At 35.6% G+C, this 18549-nt stretch overlaps 2 protein-coding genes across 4 annotated transcripts; one reads left to right on the top strand and one right to left on the bottom strand.

Annotated features, from left to right (window-relative positions):
- The first annotated feature begins 589 nt into the window (after positions 1–589).
- Positions 590–13688, top strand: LOC133710103 (uncharacterized). Of its 3 annotated transcripts, none has more exons than XM_062136091.1 (15): positions 590–869; positions 986–1169; positions 1520–1599; positions 2198–2236; positions 3150–3168; positions 5153–5254; positions 6996–7123; positions 7206–7274; positions 7873–7958; positions 9758–9867; positions 10108–10158; positions 10656–10714; positions 10860–10904; positions 12582–12656; positions 13184–13688. In XM_062136091.1, the coding sequence occupies exons 1-15, from the start codon at positions 708–710 to the stop codon at positions 13313–13315; spliced, it is 1341 nt and encodes a 446-aa protein (XP_061992075.1). In that variant the 5' UTR covers positions 590–707; the 3' UTR covers positions 13316–13688. The 3 variants fall into 3 exon arrangements, with proteins under 3 accessions (XP_061992075.1, XP_061992077.1, XP_061992076.1); XM_062136092.1 differs by having other exon boundaries at positions 592–869; positions 5201–5254; XM_062136093.1 differs by lacking the exon at positions 5153–5254 and having other exon boundaries at positions 591–869.
- Positions 13689–14334: 646 nt separating this feature from the next.
- Positions 14335–17675, bottom strand: LOC133710913 (vacuolar protein sorting-associated protein 20 homolog 2-like). The gene is made up of 6 exons (XM_062137053.1): positions 17369–17675; positions 17019–17171; positions 16674–16826; positions 15657–15740; positions 14844–14988; positions 14335–14764 (listed from the first exon to the last, which is right to left on the bottom strand). The coding sequence occupies exons 1-6, from the start codon at positions 17468–17470 to the stop codon at positions 14739–14741; spliced, it is 663 nt and encodes a 220-aa protein (XP_061993037.1). The 5' UTR covers positions 17471–17675; the 3' UTR covers positions 14335–14738.
- Between the last annotated feature and the right edge of the window lie 874 nt (positions 17676–18549).

Genomic DNA, 18549 nt, shown 5'->3' with positions numbered 1-18549 from the left:
CTTCACTTGTGTGCTTCTTTGGTCTTTGGCCTTGGACTTCATGCTATCGGGCCAAGTTGACTTGGTTGACCCGATGGTCAACCATTTGACTTTTTGTCCTTTAGTCGGAAGTTGACATTTTGCTCAAATTCGCTACTTCTTTCGTCTTTTTCCTCTCTTGACCATAATTTCCTACAAATGAAGAAAATAAAGTAATACTACGAAATAATGCTTGAGTATTCGCTAATTTCAAGGTAATTAGGGCTAGAAACACACGTACATTGCGTGTGAATCAATAAGTACTATTCACAGGCTTTAATTTTATCTCCCTTAAACATGTCTTTCGTGAAGCAAATGGTGTTGCACAGACTTGCACACCTTGCTACTACATCCATGTTGGATGAGTTTTGGGTAGATGACACTCCTGATATTATTCAGAATGTCTTGATTGAGGATGAATGTATTCCAACACGAAGTTTAGGCCCATCGTTATACTCTCAAAATAGTATAAATAATAACATAAGGACGAGAACTATATCTTCAACCTAACGGGAGACCCATGCCCGTTTTCAAAAAATAATAATAATAATAATAATAATCCGGCATTATCTAATTTGGTGGCAAGTTAAAGCGTGCGGCGTCGTGTAAATTTCATTTGGGCGGGGGGATAGCTTGTGCTGTTGTTGGACATTGGAGAGCGAGCGAGTGTGAGATGGTGCTATGAATTTATGGCCTGCTCTTTCTCTTCGCTGCTTCACTTTCAATCCCTTATCCTTTGGAGAAGCTTCAAGTTGTTTGGCCCAGGAGCTCGCAAGAGGCTCGGGCACCACTGGCGCACTCCCAACAAGCTCACTTGTCGTCTCCATTTTTCTCCTATAACATCCGCAAAGGTATTATCTATACCCCACAATTCATTATCTTTCAGGCAAGTCAGTGTGTGAAATTTAGGGTTTTGCCTCCCAACGAGTTAGTATGAATTTCTGATTCTTTTTTTTATTGATTTTAGGGACATTGTAATTTAGCCGCCAGTGTTCACTCGGCATTACCCGGACTTGTTCATGACAATGGAGATTTGCTGGTTGATTCAGGGAAGCGTGAAGATAAAATTGTAAATAGTAACCCTTCAAATGGTAGAGTAATGCTCATTGACGGCACATCCATCATCTATAGATCATACTACAAGCTTCTTGGTAAATTATGCATATCTTTTGATTTTCTGTAATTGGATTCTCGTCTCGTTTATCATGTTGATTGGAACATTTTAACTTATTTTGGTAACTCTGGGGGAACCAAAGTAGAGTGGTTTGAACTTTTAGTTTTGAGGATATTTTATCGATTGATAGAATGATATCAAATATAGAATGCTTCAAGTTAGTTATTGGAACTCTTATTATTGTCTCCGACTTCGCTCAGATAACTTGAAGCTTCAGGATATCTCTGACAAATAATATCATGTCTCTGATATTCCATTATCTGCTTTTCTTTTCTGTTTGATAAATAGCACTACTAATCATTGTTTTATTTCTCTTGATGAGAGTAGCCAAGTTACACCATGGCCATCTGACACATGCTGATGGAAATGGAGATTGGGTGCTGACCATATTTACAGCGCTTTCTCTTGTAAGTGATGCTTATACAGAGGACTCAAATCTTCCAAAGTGCACTGAACATATTTTGGATGCATGTGGCCTCCTTATCTGCAGTATTATACCATTAGGAGTCTTGTAGTTTGTTGTTTTTATTTGTTTGTTTTCAACCAAGTGGAATTATTCTTTCCTGATGCAAATGCATATGTTTGTGAAAGTTATCTTCTCTTGTAGATTATTGATTCAGTGGAAGAGTTTTTTTTTTTTTTTCTGTGAACATATGTTTGCTAAGTCAAGTTTCATTATGTTAGTCTGTTCTTTGACCCTGCATATAGAAACCGTGTTCCAAGAATAATAATAATAAAAAGTGTATTTTTTTTTTAATTGTGGTCACTTTGTTGGTCTAGTTCTTTTTTGGACTGTAACTTGGTTTGTTTATGTAGATTTTTAGTTGTCTGTCTTATTGAGTAAGTTTGTATCTAATTCCTACCTACTCTAATAAGCACATGAACTGGACTTTCTTTTATTTTCCGGACATACTATGTTTTATATAAGAATAATATAGAAATTCTATAAGAAATCTGTAATTTTGTGGTCTAAGGCCTTTTCTTTTATTCTGGATTTCCTTGCAGATAATTGATGTGCTACAGTTTGTTCCTTCCCATGTGGCGGTACGATTTTTTTCCATTCTGTGTGCATCACACATAATATTATTATTCTGTTTGATTCATAGATTTTATATGCACGCACTATGCTTCTTCCTGCTAGTCTTAATTGGCCATCTTGCCTTTTTCTTCCTTATTGGTTCTATTCTAATTTGGTTATTCAAAATACGGAAGACTAGTTATGCAGGATTGATAGGGAAGAGAGAGAAACAATAGTGCCACATTAGAAATCCCTATCATTTGTCAGGTCAGTCTGAAAATAACTGAAATATATACCAAAATCCCTGTTATTTGTCAGTTCAGTCTAAAAATAACCGAAATCTGTACCAAAATCCCTAATCCTATTCATTAGCTTCTAATCCAAATTATCTAAAAAGACTAAAATTAAATCCTGAATTTACCCCTCATTCTTCATCCACTTGTGTATGATTCCTACTCCATACTTTTATCTATATTGAAATTTGAATTTTTTTTTCTTTTTTTAATCCATATGTAGTGAGGTGTATAAGTTGCTGTAAGATGAGAGTGAGAATGAACGTTGGGTATAGATACAAGTATATATAAGATGCAATACTGATTGTACTAAATAATTATCTTTAATAGTTAGGATATGCAACTATTTTTTCTTGCTCGGTCCTCCTTCAATATATCCTAATATCATACACCCCCTAAATGTTAATTTTTTTTTTTTTTTTGAGAGTTCGCTTGGTTTTTATTTATTTATTTATGGGGATTGAAATTTGCACAATTGCACCCCCTCTTTTACAAACCACACCCCCCTCCAATAGTAATTTTCCAACGGATATGTGCATGGAGGAGGGTGTAGTTTGTGAAAAGGGGGTGCCAATTTCACCCTCCTTATTTATTTTTTAAATTTGTTACAACTGCTTATATGTTTCTGTTCTTTGTTTTTATGCAGGTGGTGTTTGACCATGATGGTGGGATATGAATCTGTTAACCTCTTCCTTCTGTAATTGATTTTTTTTTTAATGAAAGATATACTTTAAATGCTGTACATTTTATCACTCTTTAGCTCTTCAAATGCTTTAGACATCCTAGAATTTTTGGTTTTGCTTGTGGAGTTTGAAGAAAAATGATCTATTATTCATATACCTCCTAGGCTCACTTATGTTGTATTTATTTCTCTTGCACTTTTGCTAGGTATATCAGTTGATTTTGCTTGTTGTTTTGAGGAGTTCTTCTCATTGGATGTCTTGTCCAGTTTGTAAATTTTCTTTTGAACTATTAAAATTCTGTTTCTTAGAAAAGAGAAAAGTTTACATTTGTTTCAGACAGCAGTAGACTGTTGGTTTCATAGCTGCATGGTTGGAGAAAGGATTATAGGATGTTTGTGTTGTGTATTTAATGTAATGCATTTTGTTTAATGATGTTTGTTTTAGTGCCAAGGATTTGGGTAAAATGTAATTGTCTTTTTTCTCAAAGGAACCACTTTTTATCTTCTTTTTCTCCAAATTTATTTTAGATCTTTCCCATATAAGTGAAGTTTAGACAATAAGTTATCTGGCCAAGAACTGAAAGAATTAGATTGAAATGATCAAAGATGGATGAGGGAATCAACCTTATGGGCATCAAATCCATTGAATTCCAATTGTCACTGGAATATACTTAAACTTAACCAGTAGGAGCTCCTTTGAGTCTATCTACTAATGTTTGACGTGGTGAGTAGTTCACCATGACCCTTCCTAAATGTAAGTTCTAAGCTCTTACGTATTCTTTCAGTGCATTTAGGAAAGCTCATGGTGATGTAATCTAATTCCAATGGGAGAGGATGCCCATATCATTCAGTCCAAGGTCATGAACTGAAGATTTAGTGAATATCTGCAACATTGTACTAAGGCTTTACTTTTTCTTTAATTTGATGGTAGATAAGTGGTTCAAATTTCAAAACCCATCCATCTGTCTTTACTGACGGGTACGTTTCTGTATTTCCATCTTAACAGAGCTATTCAAAAATTTTAATTTCTTTCCATATCTCTATCAAGATTTGTTGCTACTTATTAAGTTCTCAAGGTTGCTCTTGTTGGGACATTCTTCACACTAGCTCTCCATCTTTCATGCTCACAAACATTTGCACTAATATCTAATTATACTTTTATGCATCATTCAGACCAAAAAAAAGGGGGAAGTTTTTATAAATGATTTATCAGTTGTCCCTGTGATTGCTTTAATGCTCTGTGATTATTGTTGAATCTATTTTTATTGGTATAGTATGAGAAGTGCTTGAGAAATTGCCTCTAGAATCTAGTGGAATGATTATTGATATTAAAGTTGGAATATAAAAGGTTCTCCTTTTAGGCAGCATATTTATGTTAGATCTGTTGAATCAGATGCAACGTATGATTTAATTTTACTGCGTGTTGGCTCTATCATGTACAGTAATTCATCAACTCGTGGACATTGTCTAGAGCATTATGCTAAACTAGCATCTTTTGGTCCAACCAGTAATGTACCGGCATATCTTATTCATAGGCATGTATCATGTAATTATGTAATCTAGGAGTTTAGTGACTTGCATATTTTCTCTCATTGAATAAATTAGTCAGATTAGTTGAAATCAATTCATGCATAGCTGTTGGGTAAAATCTCTATTTGAAGGAGTAATGAAGTTTTCAAAAAGAGTACTAAAAGTTTATGTTCCCCGTTCCCTCTGTTGATTCAATATTATGCAGAAAAATAGATGCTTAATTAATTTGACAATAATTCACTAATGGTTTGCCTTTCCATCACAAGTTATTAGTTGTGCTTATGTCATATACTATTTTATTGCATATGCCTATGTTTTTAGTTAATCTCGGGTCTTCAGTGTTAAGATGTTGGGTGCTGTTAGTCTCCTGACTCTAATCTTCATTTCTTCCCTGTGACCGGCTAATTATGAATTGTCCGCTGCTTTGGTATGTGTAGCTGTTTTCTCAAGCCCAATTTTTGATAAGACAGACCTTCTCTTTTCAGGAGGTTCATTTGGTCAAACTAGTGTTTCATCCAAAGAAAGTGTTAGAGGAAAAGGTATGCTTCATTTGTTTTAATCTTTTTCTTGGTTTGCATTTGGGAGTTGAGAAAATAGACCAGTCTGGCAAACTAGTGACAGTGGTTTTAGGTAGCAATAGATATCTGGCAACCCTTGTGAGGGTTTTGGCAAAATATAAAATATGTTCATCCTGCTGAATTTTCTCAAATATTAAGATTCAACTATTGTGATCATCGAAAACCTACCTTGGTCTAGTAAGGCCCCAGATTGCTTCCTAGTGCCCACAGGAATATCAAATTTAAATGCATATGTTATGTTTTTAAGGTTACTGGGGCATTTTGTCTGTTCCACTTCTTGCATAATGACTAGTATATATGCTGGTATTATTTTTCTGTTAAAAATTGTGTTACCTAGTCAATGTAGCACCAAGATGAAATAGATTGAGTTAAGCGAGGAGAGAAAAGAAAGGGTGGATTAGAGATTGACAGAATAGGGATTGGACACAGGAGAAGAGGATTAGAGAGGTAGAGGGATCAGGGTTTATAGTGGAGGGCAGTGAGAAAGGAAGCAACAATTTCTAGGAATAATTTTATTCATCAGTCAAGATTGCCATTTTCAGTTCCTTGAGAGATAAACCTTAAGAGAAAACTCAGATACTAATGTACTAACCCTAGAAAAATGTAACCCGGATACAATAACTTCAAAAATCATGAAGAAAATAATTAAATCTAGAAGACTAGTCAAGAGTCCATTTTTGCATCTCTAGGCATGCACATATTTACTCCATTTTCAATTTTCTCGAAATTTGGTTGAGATTCTTTATCAAATTTGGAAATACTGAAGCTGCAGTTTTTTAAATTTCAGTTTTTTAAGTAATTGGCACATTACTTGAGCCTAATATGTGACTTTACAAACACTAAATGGTTTTTTGTATGACCATCGGATTTAAGCATACTTTCTGTATGAGCTTACATTACCAGCACATAAGATCTGGGACCTCTCTCTCATTGCTAATTGGTTTGAAGGTCTAACATTTTTAATAGTATAAATTTACAACTTAATGTACATAATAGTATCAATCCATGTATACCTTGCTATCTTAGCAGAGTCGTTTTTCTTGTACATTTGGGGATCTGCATGCCCCTGCCCTCCCATGCAACATGGCTTTCTGATCTCTCTCTCCCCCTCTCCCTCTCCCTCTCTCCCTTTTCACATATGGGGATGCTGAATGTTGAAGGGGAGTTTGGTTTTATATATGGGGAACTGGAGACATACTTCTCTCTCTTTTTGACTGTACATTCCTCTCCCTCCTCTCCCAATCCCTCCCTTGTCACATATGGGAATGTTGAAGATAGTAGTTGGATTGGCTACTAACCACTGTCTATGTTGAATTAAAGACATTTTACCTTTGTAATTTATTTGTTTGCTTGCTTTTTTCTTTTCTTTTATCTCTCTCTCTCTCTCAGTTTTTTTTTTTTTTTTTTTTTTATAAGAAAAATTTATTGGTTAGGCTTTTTTTTATCACGTTTCTGATTAGGTTGAATGAATGAATTTTATTGAGGTTTGATGCCCCAGCAGATGCATTTCTCATGATTATCCGTCTCCACAATTCATCTCAGTTTACAGTCACATTTTTCTTTGTATCCCCTATTGCTGCTCTTTTAATAGTTTTGACCTTTTCTTAGAATTCATTATTGGAGTTTTTTTTGTTATTTATTCTATATATTTTTTAATTTTAAGAATGATTTTCTTATAGTATTGTCTTGATTTTAATTGAAGGCATGAATTTTCGTCATACTTTATACCCCGCATACAAGAGCAATCGCCCCCCTACACCGGATACCATTGTTCAGGGACTTCAGTACTTGAAAGCATCCCTCAAATCTATGTCCATCACGGTTATTGAGGTAATAGCTCTATATCACAGCTTTGTATGATTAGTTGCCCTTATTGGTATCTGTTGATTAATTGTGGTCTACTCAAAGGCAGGTTCCAGGTGTGGAAGCTGATGATGTGATTGGAACATTGGCTGTTAGGAGTGTTGATAATGGTTACAAGGTTATATTTGCAACTTATATATTTGAGAGCGTTTTTTTCAAAATATACTTGTTTTCCCCCTATGTTTTTTTTTTTTTGTGGTTGTAATTCGAGAATGGTATTACCGTATTTCCTTTCTATTTGTAAGAAAATGATCATCAAGCGGGAATCCCAATTAATCTAGGCTCCAGCTGAGACAGTGGTGGTTGTAAACTTCTAAGACATATGGTTTTCTCGTACCAAAAAAAAAAAAAAAGGAAAAGAAAATTTGGGTTTCTAATTTTAAGGGTGTGAATGTGTGAGTAGCTTAATGTTTTTATTCATTATTATTATTATTTTTTTATTTCAGAAAGTTGTGATCTAGTTTTCTAAAAATAAGCGAGTCGTCATTTAGTTTCGTATTGGAATTTGGTTCTGTTAGTGCAACTTAACACTTACTAGTGTCATAACTGAGGCATGCTGCCATGGCGAATACTGAATATTTGGACTAATGTATTTCATAGGGGTTTTGTTTTTGACTCATGAGAAATGACATATTGGCATCATACTGTAAGAATTAGAAAGAGTTATGAGTAATTTAAATCTGCTTTATCAATTCAGTTGCTCTCACTTTAAACAGGTACGAGTTGTCTCCCCAGACAAAGACTTTTTTCAGATCCTATCTCCTTCATTGCGCCTTCTACGAATTGCTTCACGTGGCTTTGAGTAAGCAAGCTCATTTACTATCCACGTTTACTTCATGGCTCTTGCGGACCTTTTTGAAGATCTTTGTTTATCTGTGCACGTTTGGTTATAGTTAGTTAATATGTTTCTGCAATACTGTTTAGCATATATTATCTCCTTTCTTTGGAACTGCGGCCAGCTATTCCTTCAGGGTGTGTTTAAAAAAGGTTTTATGAGAGGAAGATGTGGATTCACTGTAGAAGAGGATTAAGTTCTTAACCTATCTCTGTGCTTGTTTGTCTAAACAACTTAAGTATGTTCCCTTGAGTTTTAGCTCTCTTGCTTTTGTCTGCTTTTCTGTTTTCTGGTTAATTTTTCATCTGTCTTTTGGCTGGTCTAGTGGTTTTTTCAGTGGTTGTCTTTCCTTTTGCTAATTAACAACGTCTTTTCCATCTTGCCTCGTACTTATTTCTGCTTTATAAAAGTTTCTTGCTTGTTATAAGTAAAAGAGAAATGACTCCTTGCTTTTTTATTTCTGTAAAGTTCATCAAATCTTAGGTTTCCTATCCAAAATTTAACAGGAAAGAAAGTTCTGAAGAGTGTTATGTATGAAAGATAAACATTTAACCTTTTCAAGAGTTATGGTTGATTGACAGGGTAAGAAAACCACAGAATTTGTTGGTATTGTTTTTGCCTTCATTCTTGTGGTATAGGGTTGATTACTCTTAAGGTTATGAAATGTGCAGGGTTTATAATTAAGTACTGTAGAGTTTAGTGTTGATTACATTGTTGATAAGATCTAGGGTTGATTACTTAAAAGTAAGAAATGTTTAGTAGGTGTATGGCTGACTAGTAGGGTTGATTACTTAAGTACTGTAGAGTTTAGTGTTGATTACATTGTATCTCAAAATTTTATCCTAATCGAGTAAAACGCCTCTCGGCACTCACCCTACTGATTTGTCTATAAGCTTCGGAATAAAGTACCATGAATTTTAGTGATCACTGTAGAAGATTTTTCACTTGGTTGAAGTACTAATAGTTGAATAGTTTAACATAAGTAGCCTCCTGACCGTGCTTATCGTTTTTAAACTGAATGACATTACATCTTGATTGCAGTTCTATAATGTTATACCGTGATTTGGTATTATTGGTTAGGATATAATTGCACGACTTGGATTTGAAATATAGATGAGGGAAAATCTTCCAAGTTGATTTCAGTTTAGAGCCTTGAGCTCGAAGGATAATTCAATAACCAATATAGATGATAAGTTGATAAAATGAAATGGGGCAAATTTAACATGAACATAGGTAGGAGAAAGCATAGAGATGGAGAAAAGAGTTAGTTAGGGTATTGTCTCAGTGGAGAGCTTTCAAATTGAGGACTCCAAATTATTTATGAAGAGGATGCATCCAGAATTTCATTAGGATAAAGGCTTGGTTTGATTAGAAGATTATTCCAACTCATGCTTTCAGTGGGGTATAAATTAATACATCTATTGCATACACTTTATTGTCAGGAAAATCAAATGCTGTCTTGAGGATGAAAGTTAGAAGTTAGGAACTTTCTCATCATCTTTCTTGTATTATTTGGTATTTGTTTTGGGTTCATTTCATTTACCTCCCTAGCTTTACACCTTAAATCATTTGTGCCCCTGCATTTCTAATTTTATCATGAGCGCCCCTGTAGTCACCAATTTTAATCAATCTTGTCGAACCATTGCAATTGTATTGTTAAATGTTGACGTGGCTTTAGTGGGACCCATGACATGTCATTGATGTGGCATGCACAATTAGATCATAGTTGACTAGTATTTTCTGATATAATTTTTGTGGTTTCCCAGGATGGTTTCATTTGGAATGGAGGACTTTGCTAAAAAATATGGAACCTTGCAACCCTCTCAGTTTGTTGATGTGATGTCACTTGTTGGTGACAAATGTGATAACATTCCAGGTTATTTATGTTCCATTCGTGAAAATCCAATGAAGATAAGGAAAAAAATTATTTACATGAAGAGACTGTATAACAAATATGAAACATTTAGTGTTGAAGAATTACAAGTAACTATAGCAAGATATTTGTTTTCTTATTTTACGGATTTCACGGCATGAGATGCAATTCAGAGAAATTTTCTTGCAGTATCATCAGCATCAAGACAATATTTTGATCTTAGAACTTAAACCATTCATGCAGGGGTTGATGGAATTGGAAACGTTCATGCTCTGCAACTCATCACTAAATTTGGTGCGTCCATATGTCTTCTGTTTACAACTGTTATAACTGTGAACCATGCTGTTATAACTGTGAACCTTGCATGGTTCCAGCAATAGGGAGTCCTTCACTAAATTTGGTGCATCCATATGTCTTCTGTTTACAACTGTTATGCTGAATGTGGTTCATTCATGCATAGTCTTCTTTTTAACTGAAGAAGAGTTTTAGATCATTTTGCTCTGTTTGATTGCCAAGAAAGTATGGAATGAAAGTAGAACTTGAATTCTGAAATCTATACTGTTCGTATAGTACGTAGTTTGAAAGTCCAAACATCTTTTCACTATAAGTTTTCTTCCATCAGAGCAATACAGGGATGTCTTTCTGGTGATCTACTTCTTTTTGTTATAATGTTCTTTTGTAAGTCACTTAATTATTGTTGTTTGATATACTTGATACTTCTTTCCCACTTAGGTCCATGGAGGGACTGTATTGCTTCGTATGCTAATAGTTAACCTTTCTTATGTGGACAGCCTCATTGGAGAATTTATTGCAGTGTGTGCATCAAGTTGAGGAAGAACGAATCAGAAAGGTAATGCTATTAGCAAGAAGTAGTTGCCCATTACTTCTTGCTCTTAAAACCATTGATTAGTAAAAGATTTTACCATAATAGAAATTGCAAGTGTTCCGAAATTTCTTAGTTGACCGACAATGCTGCCTTTGGTTTTTCCTTGTAGGCCTTGATAGCAGGTGCTGAACAGGCTATATTAAGCAAGAACTTGGTAATCAGATGAGCATTTGCTTTATGTTTTTTTTTGGGGAAATTACTGGTCCCCCCTTTAACTTTTGGTGTGTCGACAGTTCAGTCCCTGTTATTCCAATTTTAACAGATAACTCCCCAAACATTCAAATTTCACACAATTTGATCCAAAATTACCATTTTACCCCTCGCTTCCTTTTTTCACATACACACACACATATATACATATATCTACATATACATACATACATACATACATATATATATACACACACACACACACACATTATATATACACACACACATGTATAAAATTATACATATATTTATATATCTACATATACATATACATACATATATATATAGATATACACACACACATTAGATATATAAAAGTTGTGAATTTTTTTTATAATATGAAACATAAACATAGTATATAGACTTACCAAATACATAAACACATTAGATATATATGTATACATACATATACATATACATATATATATGTGTGTGTGTGTGTGTATGTATATATCTGCATATGTATATGTACATACACATATATACATATAAATATATATAAAAAGAGAGAGAGAAGAATAAAAATATACACACACATATACATACATATATACATACATACATATATACTCACACACACACACACATACATATATATATAAAGAGAGAGAGAAGAATAAAAAATATATATACACACACACACACACACATATATACATATGTATAAAAGAGAGAGAGAGAAGAATAAAACAAAAACAAAAAAAAATAAGTGAGGGGTAAAATGGTAATTTTGGATCAAATTGTGTGAAATTTGAATGTTTGGGGAGTTATCTGTTAAAATTGGAATAACAGGGACTGAACTGTCGACGCACCAAAAGTTAAAGGGGGGACCAGTAATTTTCCTTTTTTTTTTTCTCTGATAATATCTGTGCTTTTTCTCCAAAAAAAAAGAACTGCCCAATTGCCTGCAAGTATAATGGTGTGTCGCTGCCATATCAAACTGTCAATAGCAACCAGTGGACCCAGACACCCGACAGTTCACCAATCTGAACATGAACATTTAGTTCTACTGTTCTACACTTCTACCAACTAACTTGATTATATTCAACTCAATTTACCAAAAATGATCCCTTTTTTTTATTATAAAACATTTAGAGGCTTTATTTTCAGTTTGAACACTAGCTTGTGCTTGGGTTGATATAGATATCAAGCCAAACTAAGCCATGGTCAAGCAATCTATATTTAAGTATAGATTGCTATGTGTAAACCAGCTATCAGCTTCAAGTCTTCAACCCTTGCTTGGTTGCTGCTTTACATGCAATGTTATGTAGAGACTTGTCTTGTGAGTGGACTTTTGGGTACTGTCTGGATTCTCTTCCCCGCTCCTCCCTCTTTTTCTCCTCTTGCTGGTTTGTTAAGCATTTTTTGGGTAAAAGCACTTTAATTGATGACATGTACTGTAAAGACGTAAAGGTCACTCCTAAAAGCATTATGGTCTAAGTATTTAAAGGTTTTGTTGTGCATATTTTAACTATTTCAGGGTCATTTCTATTGGCTAATAGTGTCTTACAACTTCATTTGTGTCCTGAAGGATTTTATTACTACCCATCTCCTAGTGGATGGGTGTCCCACGACTTCTATTAATCTTGTTTTGATATGTAATTGCTCTATATTATGACAGGCACTATTACGTTCTGATCTTCCATTCTACATGGTACCATTCAATACAAAAGATCTGGCATTTATAAAACCTGAGGTTCGTGCATTTATGATTATTATACAAAGTTATTATCTTTTCCCAACTAGAATTTTGGAGTGTTCAAATACGCCTGCTTCAAGCCCATGAAAGTTATCCGACTACATGACATCACTTTTCTTACTTGTTTTGGAAGGAAGTCTAGTAATACTTTAGTAGACGAACCCATTTGGGGTTTTATAGTTTTGTAGTACGTGGATGAGTGAAGAATCCTAGATTAACGCTCTACTTGGCACTGTTTAGGGTCAATGCATTGCATATTTTTCTCTTTTGAGAAATTCATTGATCTCTTCAAATGCTTGAACTTGTAAAGTTTCCAAAAAACCGTTAAGCTATTATTGTTGAGAATGTACAGACAGGTTGAGTCCTAGATTAATCCTCTACTTGGCACTGTTTCGGGTCCTGCTAACTAATCTATACATGTTGAAATGGATGCATTTATTATACCTCTTCTGCTTTGATGAAACAATTCATGATTGTGATAAGTCATTATCTTTTGACAGCTGATTTACATGGTTTGGTAACAGGATGATGGAGAGAAATTCAGGAGTCTCTTGACTGCCATTAGTGCGTATGCGGAAGGATTTTCTGCTGATCCAGTCATAAGAAGAGCATTTTACTTATGGAACAAACTACAAAACCATAACCAAGTTTCCTAGTTTTGCATTACAGTCTGGACTCTGGAGAAGAGTATGATGCCCAAGCTTGTTAGAGAATACACTTGTAGCAGAAGGTGCATCATGGATTTTGTTTTGCAACTTATTTTGATACTCTGGTATACATGCTCAAAATAGCTACCGACTTCCTGAGATATCTGATGTTTTTTCTATGGATTTTATTAGTGTAGATATAATCTTAGTGTAGAGTGTCTACCAACTATGTTTATGTACAGTGAAAACAAGTTTTAAAATCAGGCCTGACAAATGGGTCAGTTTTGCGGGTTACCAACGCGTTGTTTAGTTGTAAACACAGCTTAAACTTGGCGGGTTACCTTTTGGAACCCATTCAATAGAAGTTTTTATTTTATTATTATTTCTTTTTCACCACTACAACATCCATACACCAGAAAGAATAACGCTCACCCAAACTAAATTGGGAACCTCCATCCTTAAATAATTGACAAATTTGTAGGCGAATGTGCAATTGTCATTGAGCAAAACTGAAGCCTGATGGACTCAACCACCATAGTTGAAGCTTGACCAAAGTCGATCCCTTTACTTTAAACGTAGCCAAAATGTTTCCTGGCCTGGCCGGGAATCTTTTTGAATTGTGAATCTCCCTAGTTTAACTAAGAAGCTCAAACTGTGGAGAAGCTGTGGAGAAACAATGAAAAATCACATTTTCATTTGCAAGTATCTCGGGGCAAAATGTTTCCTAATCTACCTTGGAATCATTTTTGCGAGTAACCAAACTTTTTCTAGTTTGCCTAGATAGCTCAAAATGTTGAGAAAATAACCAAAAAAACCAACTTCAATCTTTCGGTGTTCACAGCCCCAAATGTATCCTGGTTTGGTCAAGCTTCCGTAGGAGAACACCTAGAAACCTTAAAGCGATATGCCCGAGTGTATTAATCAGAATTTTCGAATGGTTGATTCTTCAATGGCCGGCCATTGGTGAAAAATTGGTAATAATGAACTCAATTGATTCTGAACCGGCTGGCCATAGGTGAAAATTGGTATTGACAAATGACATTCTTTTCATTACAATAGTGTGTGATACATTTGCATCTCTCAAGCAAGTGACAATTACCATTTGAATCGTGAAATCAATGAACTGTGCCCCTCCTTTTTCATTGTTGACAAAGGCAAACATATGAGTTGAGGTTGATCACAAGAGGAGTTCCACAGTAAGATCACACGAGGAGTTCCACAGTAAGATCACTAAGACTTTTAGAAACAAATCATGAAGGTTGGAGCAATACAAATCTGTATGACCCAAGTCCCATAGTAAAGGTACACGCAATCAAAGTTATCCAAATCAAAGATTTTGACCAATATCATGCATGGTTGCAGAAGGGATGATCAAATTCAAGTTTGTGAATAGTTTCAGAAGTGGCGAGCTAATTCAACTGTTATATACAAATCAAGCCAACACCGGTTCCTCCATAACTGCAAATCCAAAATAGTGTCAAGAATCTGAAATTGAGTTGTAAGGAATAAGCAGTTTGCGGAGCAGAGAGAGCAATACCTTTACTCTTAGCTGAATCTTTTGCATCATCTGCGACCACATCAGGTGCAACTGGTACTTTGGTTGGTACATCGGGAAGGTCCAACTTCTCATCTTGATGACCCGGCACCGAAGCAGGAGCTTCAGGAAGGTCTTGAACAGTGATCTGACAACGGGATGGGAGTTTCTCATTTAGATGAAATAAAATCATGTGATATGGAGTTGTTGCAGATACATGAACATAGCACAGCAACACACAAGTAATAATCTCAATTAAACTCAATGCAATAGAAATGTATATAATTAGGCTTTGGATAAACAACAATTAGTACTACAAAAAAAAAAAAAAAAAGATAATTTCTTATTAGTGTGTTGGGGTTTAGGGTTCAGGGTACTACACAATTAGTCATGTATGTTATCCAAGTTTGAAATCTAAAAGGACATGGGAAGAAAAGAACCATAATACATTCTAATAGTCAAAATATGTTAGGACCCCCACAGACATGCTTAGATATGAATGGAAGCCAGCAACGATGTGGAATGAAAAGAAAAAAAAAACTCTTTTGGGGTTTTGTACAAGCACTTTGTGACAAGCATACAGTGACAAGACTCAAGCATGACTTCCACTGAATCTGAACAACTCCAACTAAATTTAATCTTAAAACAAAGGTGGGGAACTAGATGTTATGCATTGTAAAAAATTAGCTTGAATATAGTAGTAATATTGGTAAAGAGATAAACGGAGATAATAATAAAATAAAATAAAAGAACAAGATGCAAACGGATCGAGAGGGTTTTGAGTAGGACCTATTATTTCAAATAAAAAGTACATACCTGAGCTTCCAAGTTGTCAAATTCTGCTAAAATTTCCTCTTCATCTTCGGTTGATAATTTCTCCCCCAAAATTGCACTAATTTCCTACAAAGTCATATAAACATGGCAGAACTTATTGAAGAGAAAATAGTTGAGGGAGAACATGCTAAGCAAAGAAGAAGCTATAATAAATTCATTGAATAAGTGTACACAAGTGGTGTGAAAATCACGGGAGAAATAACAAAAGTGCATATCTTCGATGAAAAGTGAATAGGACCTCTAATTCCGACAGACACATTTAATGCAAGCGTTTACTGAGTTGAAGAGTAGATAGGACCTCTAATCCCGACAGACACATTTGATACATGCTTTTACTGAGTTGAAGAGTTCATCACATATTTATTTCCCAAAGCACAGATATGACCCTTGTCATGTCCAACATCCTTTATAAGCCAACCAATTCAAGATATTTCAGGTGCAACAAATGTTTGGAAACTCAAAACAAGGGCCGCATATGACGGGTTAAACTAAAGATAAATTGATAATATTCGCCTTGGTCTCCTTCTACCAATAATGACAAAAAAAAAATAAAAAAAGAGGTAAATCCATTGTCAAATATTATGCATGCTCTTCATTTGGAAAAAATAAATAAAAAAGAACAGAATTCTAGAACTCAAAAAAATAAGGAAAGAAGATATCAAGTAATAATTGACATACACATCAGAAAGAAAATTAAAGGGAGGGGACTAGGAGATCAGCTGAAATGAAGGCAGTATTACTTTGGACATGCTGCTTAATTTCAGTTCACAGAACCGCAAGCAGATATGTGATCCTTTTCATGTTCAATAATTTTTATTAAGGCATTTAGAGTATTGTTGAATGGGAATTCAAACCGAGGACTGTATTGGAGCAGTTAATAATAGATGAAGTGGTCATACTATATACTCTTGTCCACTAAGCATGACAAATTAAGTTGGAATAGTAAATTATAGATTGTGTAACCAAAGAAAAACAATAATACAGAAAAGTGGAGCTTACATCTTGGTAAACTTTAGCTTCCTCAGTATCATCCATTAGCTTTTGAACATCCTCAAGGTTGATCTCACTTTGTATAGCTTTAATTGCATTATTACCGGCCTTCAAACTCTCAAATACAGCTTTCTGCTTGCTTGATAGTTCAATATCTTGCAACTGAACCAAAATGTATACCGAACTATCAATATGTTTTCTTCTCAAAATATAAGATCATACTAAAAAAAACAGAGCAACAACAAACTGAGCAAAAGAATTGACAGAATTGACAATTGAAAGGTATTGAAAGTGTGCGTACCGATGACCCGAAAAGATCAAAAGAAATTGAGATGGTCTGTTATATAGACTTACTTGTTGCTCAACATTAATAACCCAGGTATCTACTTGCTTCAATAATTCTTCTTGTGCCTTTTTCTTCTTCAATGCTAATAAGGCTCTTTCCTTTTTCTTATCACGAATCAAGTCCCTTGCAGCCTGCTTTTCTGCTTCAATTACAGCTTCAAGCTGGAACAAGTGGACAAGCTAACATAAGGAATTGTACTAGTACATTTCTATATATGCCAATTCAATTCATAAGCCTACAGAATTCTTCATTTGCTCGGAAACAAAGCAAAAAAAAAAAAAGCCAATTTTACAAGATGCCCACGATCCCAATTCATACTGGGTCTCGTAGTTATGAATAATTTGAAGTATATATGCACCTGTTGTTGGTATTGACCGAGCTTGCGTCTCTGGGTCTTGAGAGAGAGAATAGCTCGATCGACATCGGTGATCTTGGGTTTCTTCACGAACAAATTCCCCATCTCCGTGTTTATAATATATAGAGAGAGAGATGACTTCTACACCATCCCTTTCCGGCTTTGGGTTTCGGGCTTCTTCCAATAAACCAAAGGGAAGAATTGAAGCTGCTGCAGCCTATGACAGGTTTGACAGAGGAAGCAATCAATGAGAATTTGTTCTTGTTCGACTCACTCTTTGACCACAACTCCTCAAATGCACCCAACCCAGACCTTTTATATGTCCAGCCCTTCTATACGTGTATTCTATCTGAATACGTCTTATGTGGAATTTACGAGTCACGTACTGCCTAAAAAGACCACCCCTCTGGTTTTTTTTTTGTCACAACTGTAGGCCTGGTAATTCAGCCCATGACCCGTTAACCCACTAAAAACTCATTTATTTCCGCCCAATAACTTAACGTGTTACTGAGCTGCCAACCCCGTTAGTTAAGGGGAGGAAACAACGGAACCCATCTAACCCGGTTAGAAGAAAAAAAAGGGGCTGACATGTTCACCCTCTCCGGCACCATCCTGATACTCCCTCCTCGCACACCGAGCTCCTCAGGGTCTCGCTGAACGCGCACCGGAACCAGCTGCCAGAATCTTTAGTAGATCGACCCGGCGGGTGAAGCCGTTGCCGAAGTAGGCCTCGCAGTAGCGGACCTCCGCGTTTGGGGTCTGGGACCAGGGGAGGATCGGCCATGGCTGTGAGCAGCGGCATTTGTGGTGGTGGGCTTGATCTGTTAGGGGGAGGCGGTTGGTTCGAGGGTTTCGGTTGGAGTGGTGAGGGTTTTGGAGTGGGAAGTGAAGTAGAGGCAGAGAGAGATGGAGTTTAGGGCGAAGAGGAGCACCACGACCTTTAGGAGCCACGAGTTGCTTTCGTTCATGGCTCACAGATTCTCAGTTCTCTCCCTGCTTCTCTCTTTTTCACATTCGCTTCTCTTACATTTTTTTTTTTTTTCCGTTAATTATATTGGAGTTCTGGGGTTTTGTTGGGGAAGGAGGAGGAGAAGTGCGGTAGTCAAAAGTGTGGGAGAGCTGTGATTGGGCAATGGGAGTTTGACAAGTGGTTAGAGGGGGCTAGTTTTATGTTTTTTGGTAAG

The sequence above is a fragment of the Rosa rugosa genome, chromosome 5 (genome assembly GCF_958449725.1).
Source record: "Rosa rugosa chromosome 5, drRosRugo1.1, whole genome shotgun sequence".
Classification (NCBI taxonomy): domain Eukaryota; kingdom Viridiplantae; phylum Streptophyta; class Magnoliopsida; order Rosales; family Rosaceae; genus Rosa; species Rosa rugosa.
Note: the sequence above shows the minus strand (reverse complement) of the source record. Positions and strands in the feature narration are given on the sequence as shown.

What these genes read in the sequence shown, in the direction of transcription:
- LOC133710103 (XM_062136091.1), top strand. Translation starts at nt 708, where the DNA reads ATGGCCTGCTCTTTCTCTTCGCTGCTTCACTTTCAATCCCTTATCCTT. An exon ending in ATTGCTTCACGTGGCTTTGA is followed by an intron (nt 7,959 to 9,757) that starts GTAAGCAAGCTC and finishes GTGGTTTCCCAG; the next exon opens with GATGGTTTCATTTGGAATGG. An exon ending in AGGAAGAACGAATCAGAAAG is followed by an intron (nt 10,715 to 10,859) that starts GTAATGCTATTA and finishes TTTTCCTTGTAG; the next exon opens with GCCTTGATAGCAGGTGCTGA.
- LOC133710913 (XM_062137053.1), bottom strand. Translation starts at nt 17,470, where the DNA reads ATGGGGAATTTGTTCGTGAAGAAACCCAAGATCACCGATGTCGATCGA. An exon ending in TTATTAATGTTGAGCAACAA is followed by an intron (nt 16,827 to 17,018) that starts GTAAGTCTATAT and finishes ATTTTGGTTCAG; the next exon opens with TTGCAAGATATTGAACTATC. An exon ending in AGATTCAGCTAAGAGTAAAG is followed by an intron (nt 14,765 to 14,843) that starts GTATTGCTCTCT and finishes TTGGATTTGCAG; the next exon opens with TTATGGAGGAACCGGTGTTG.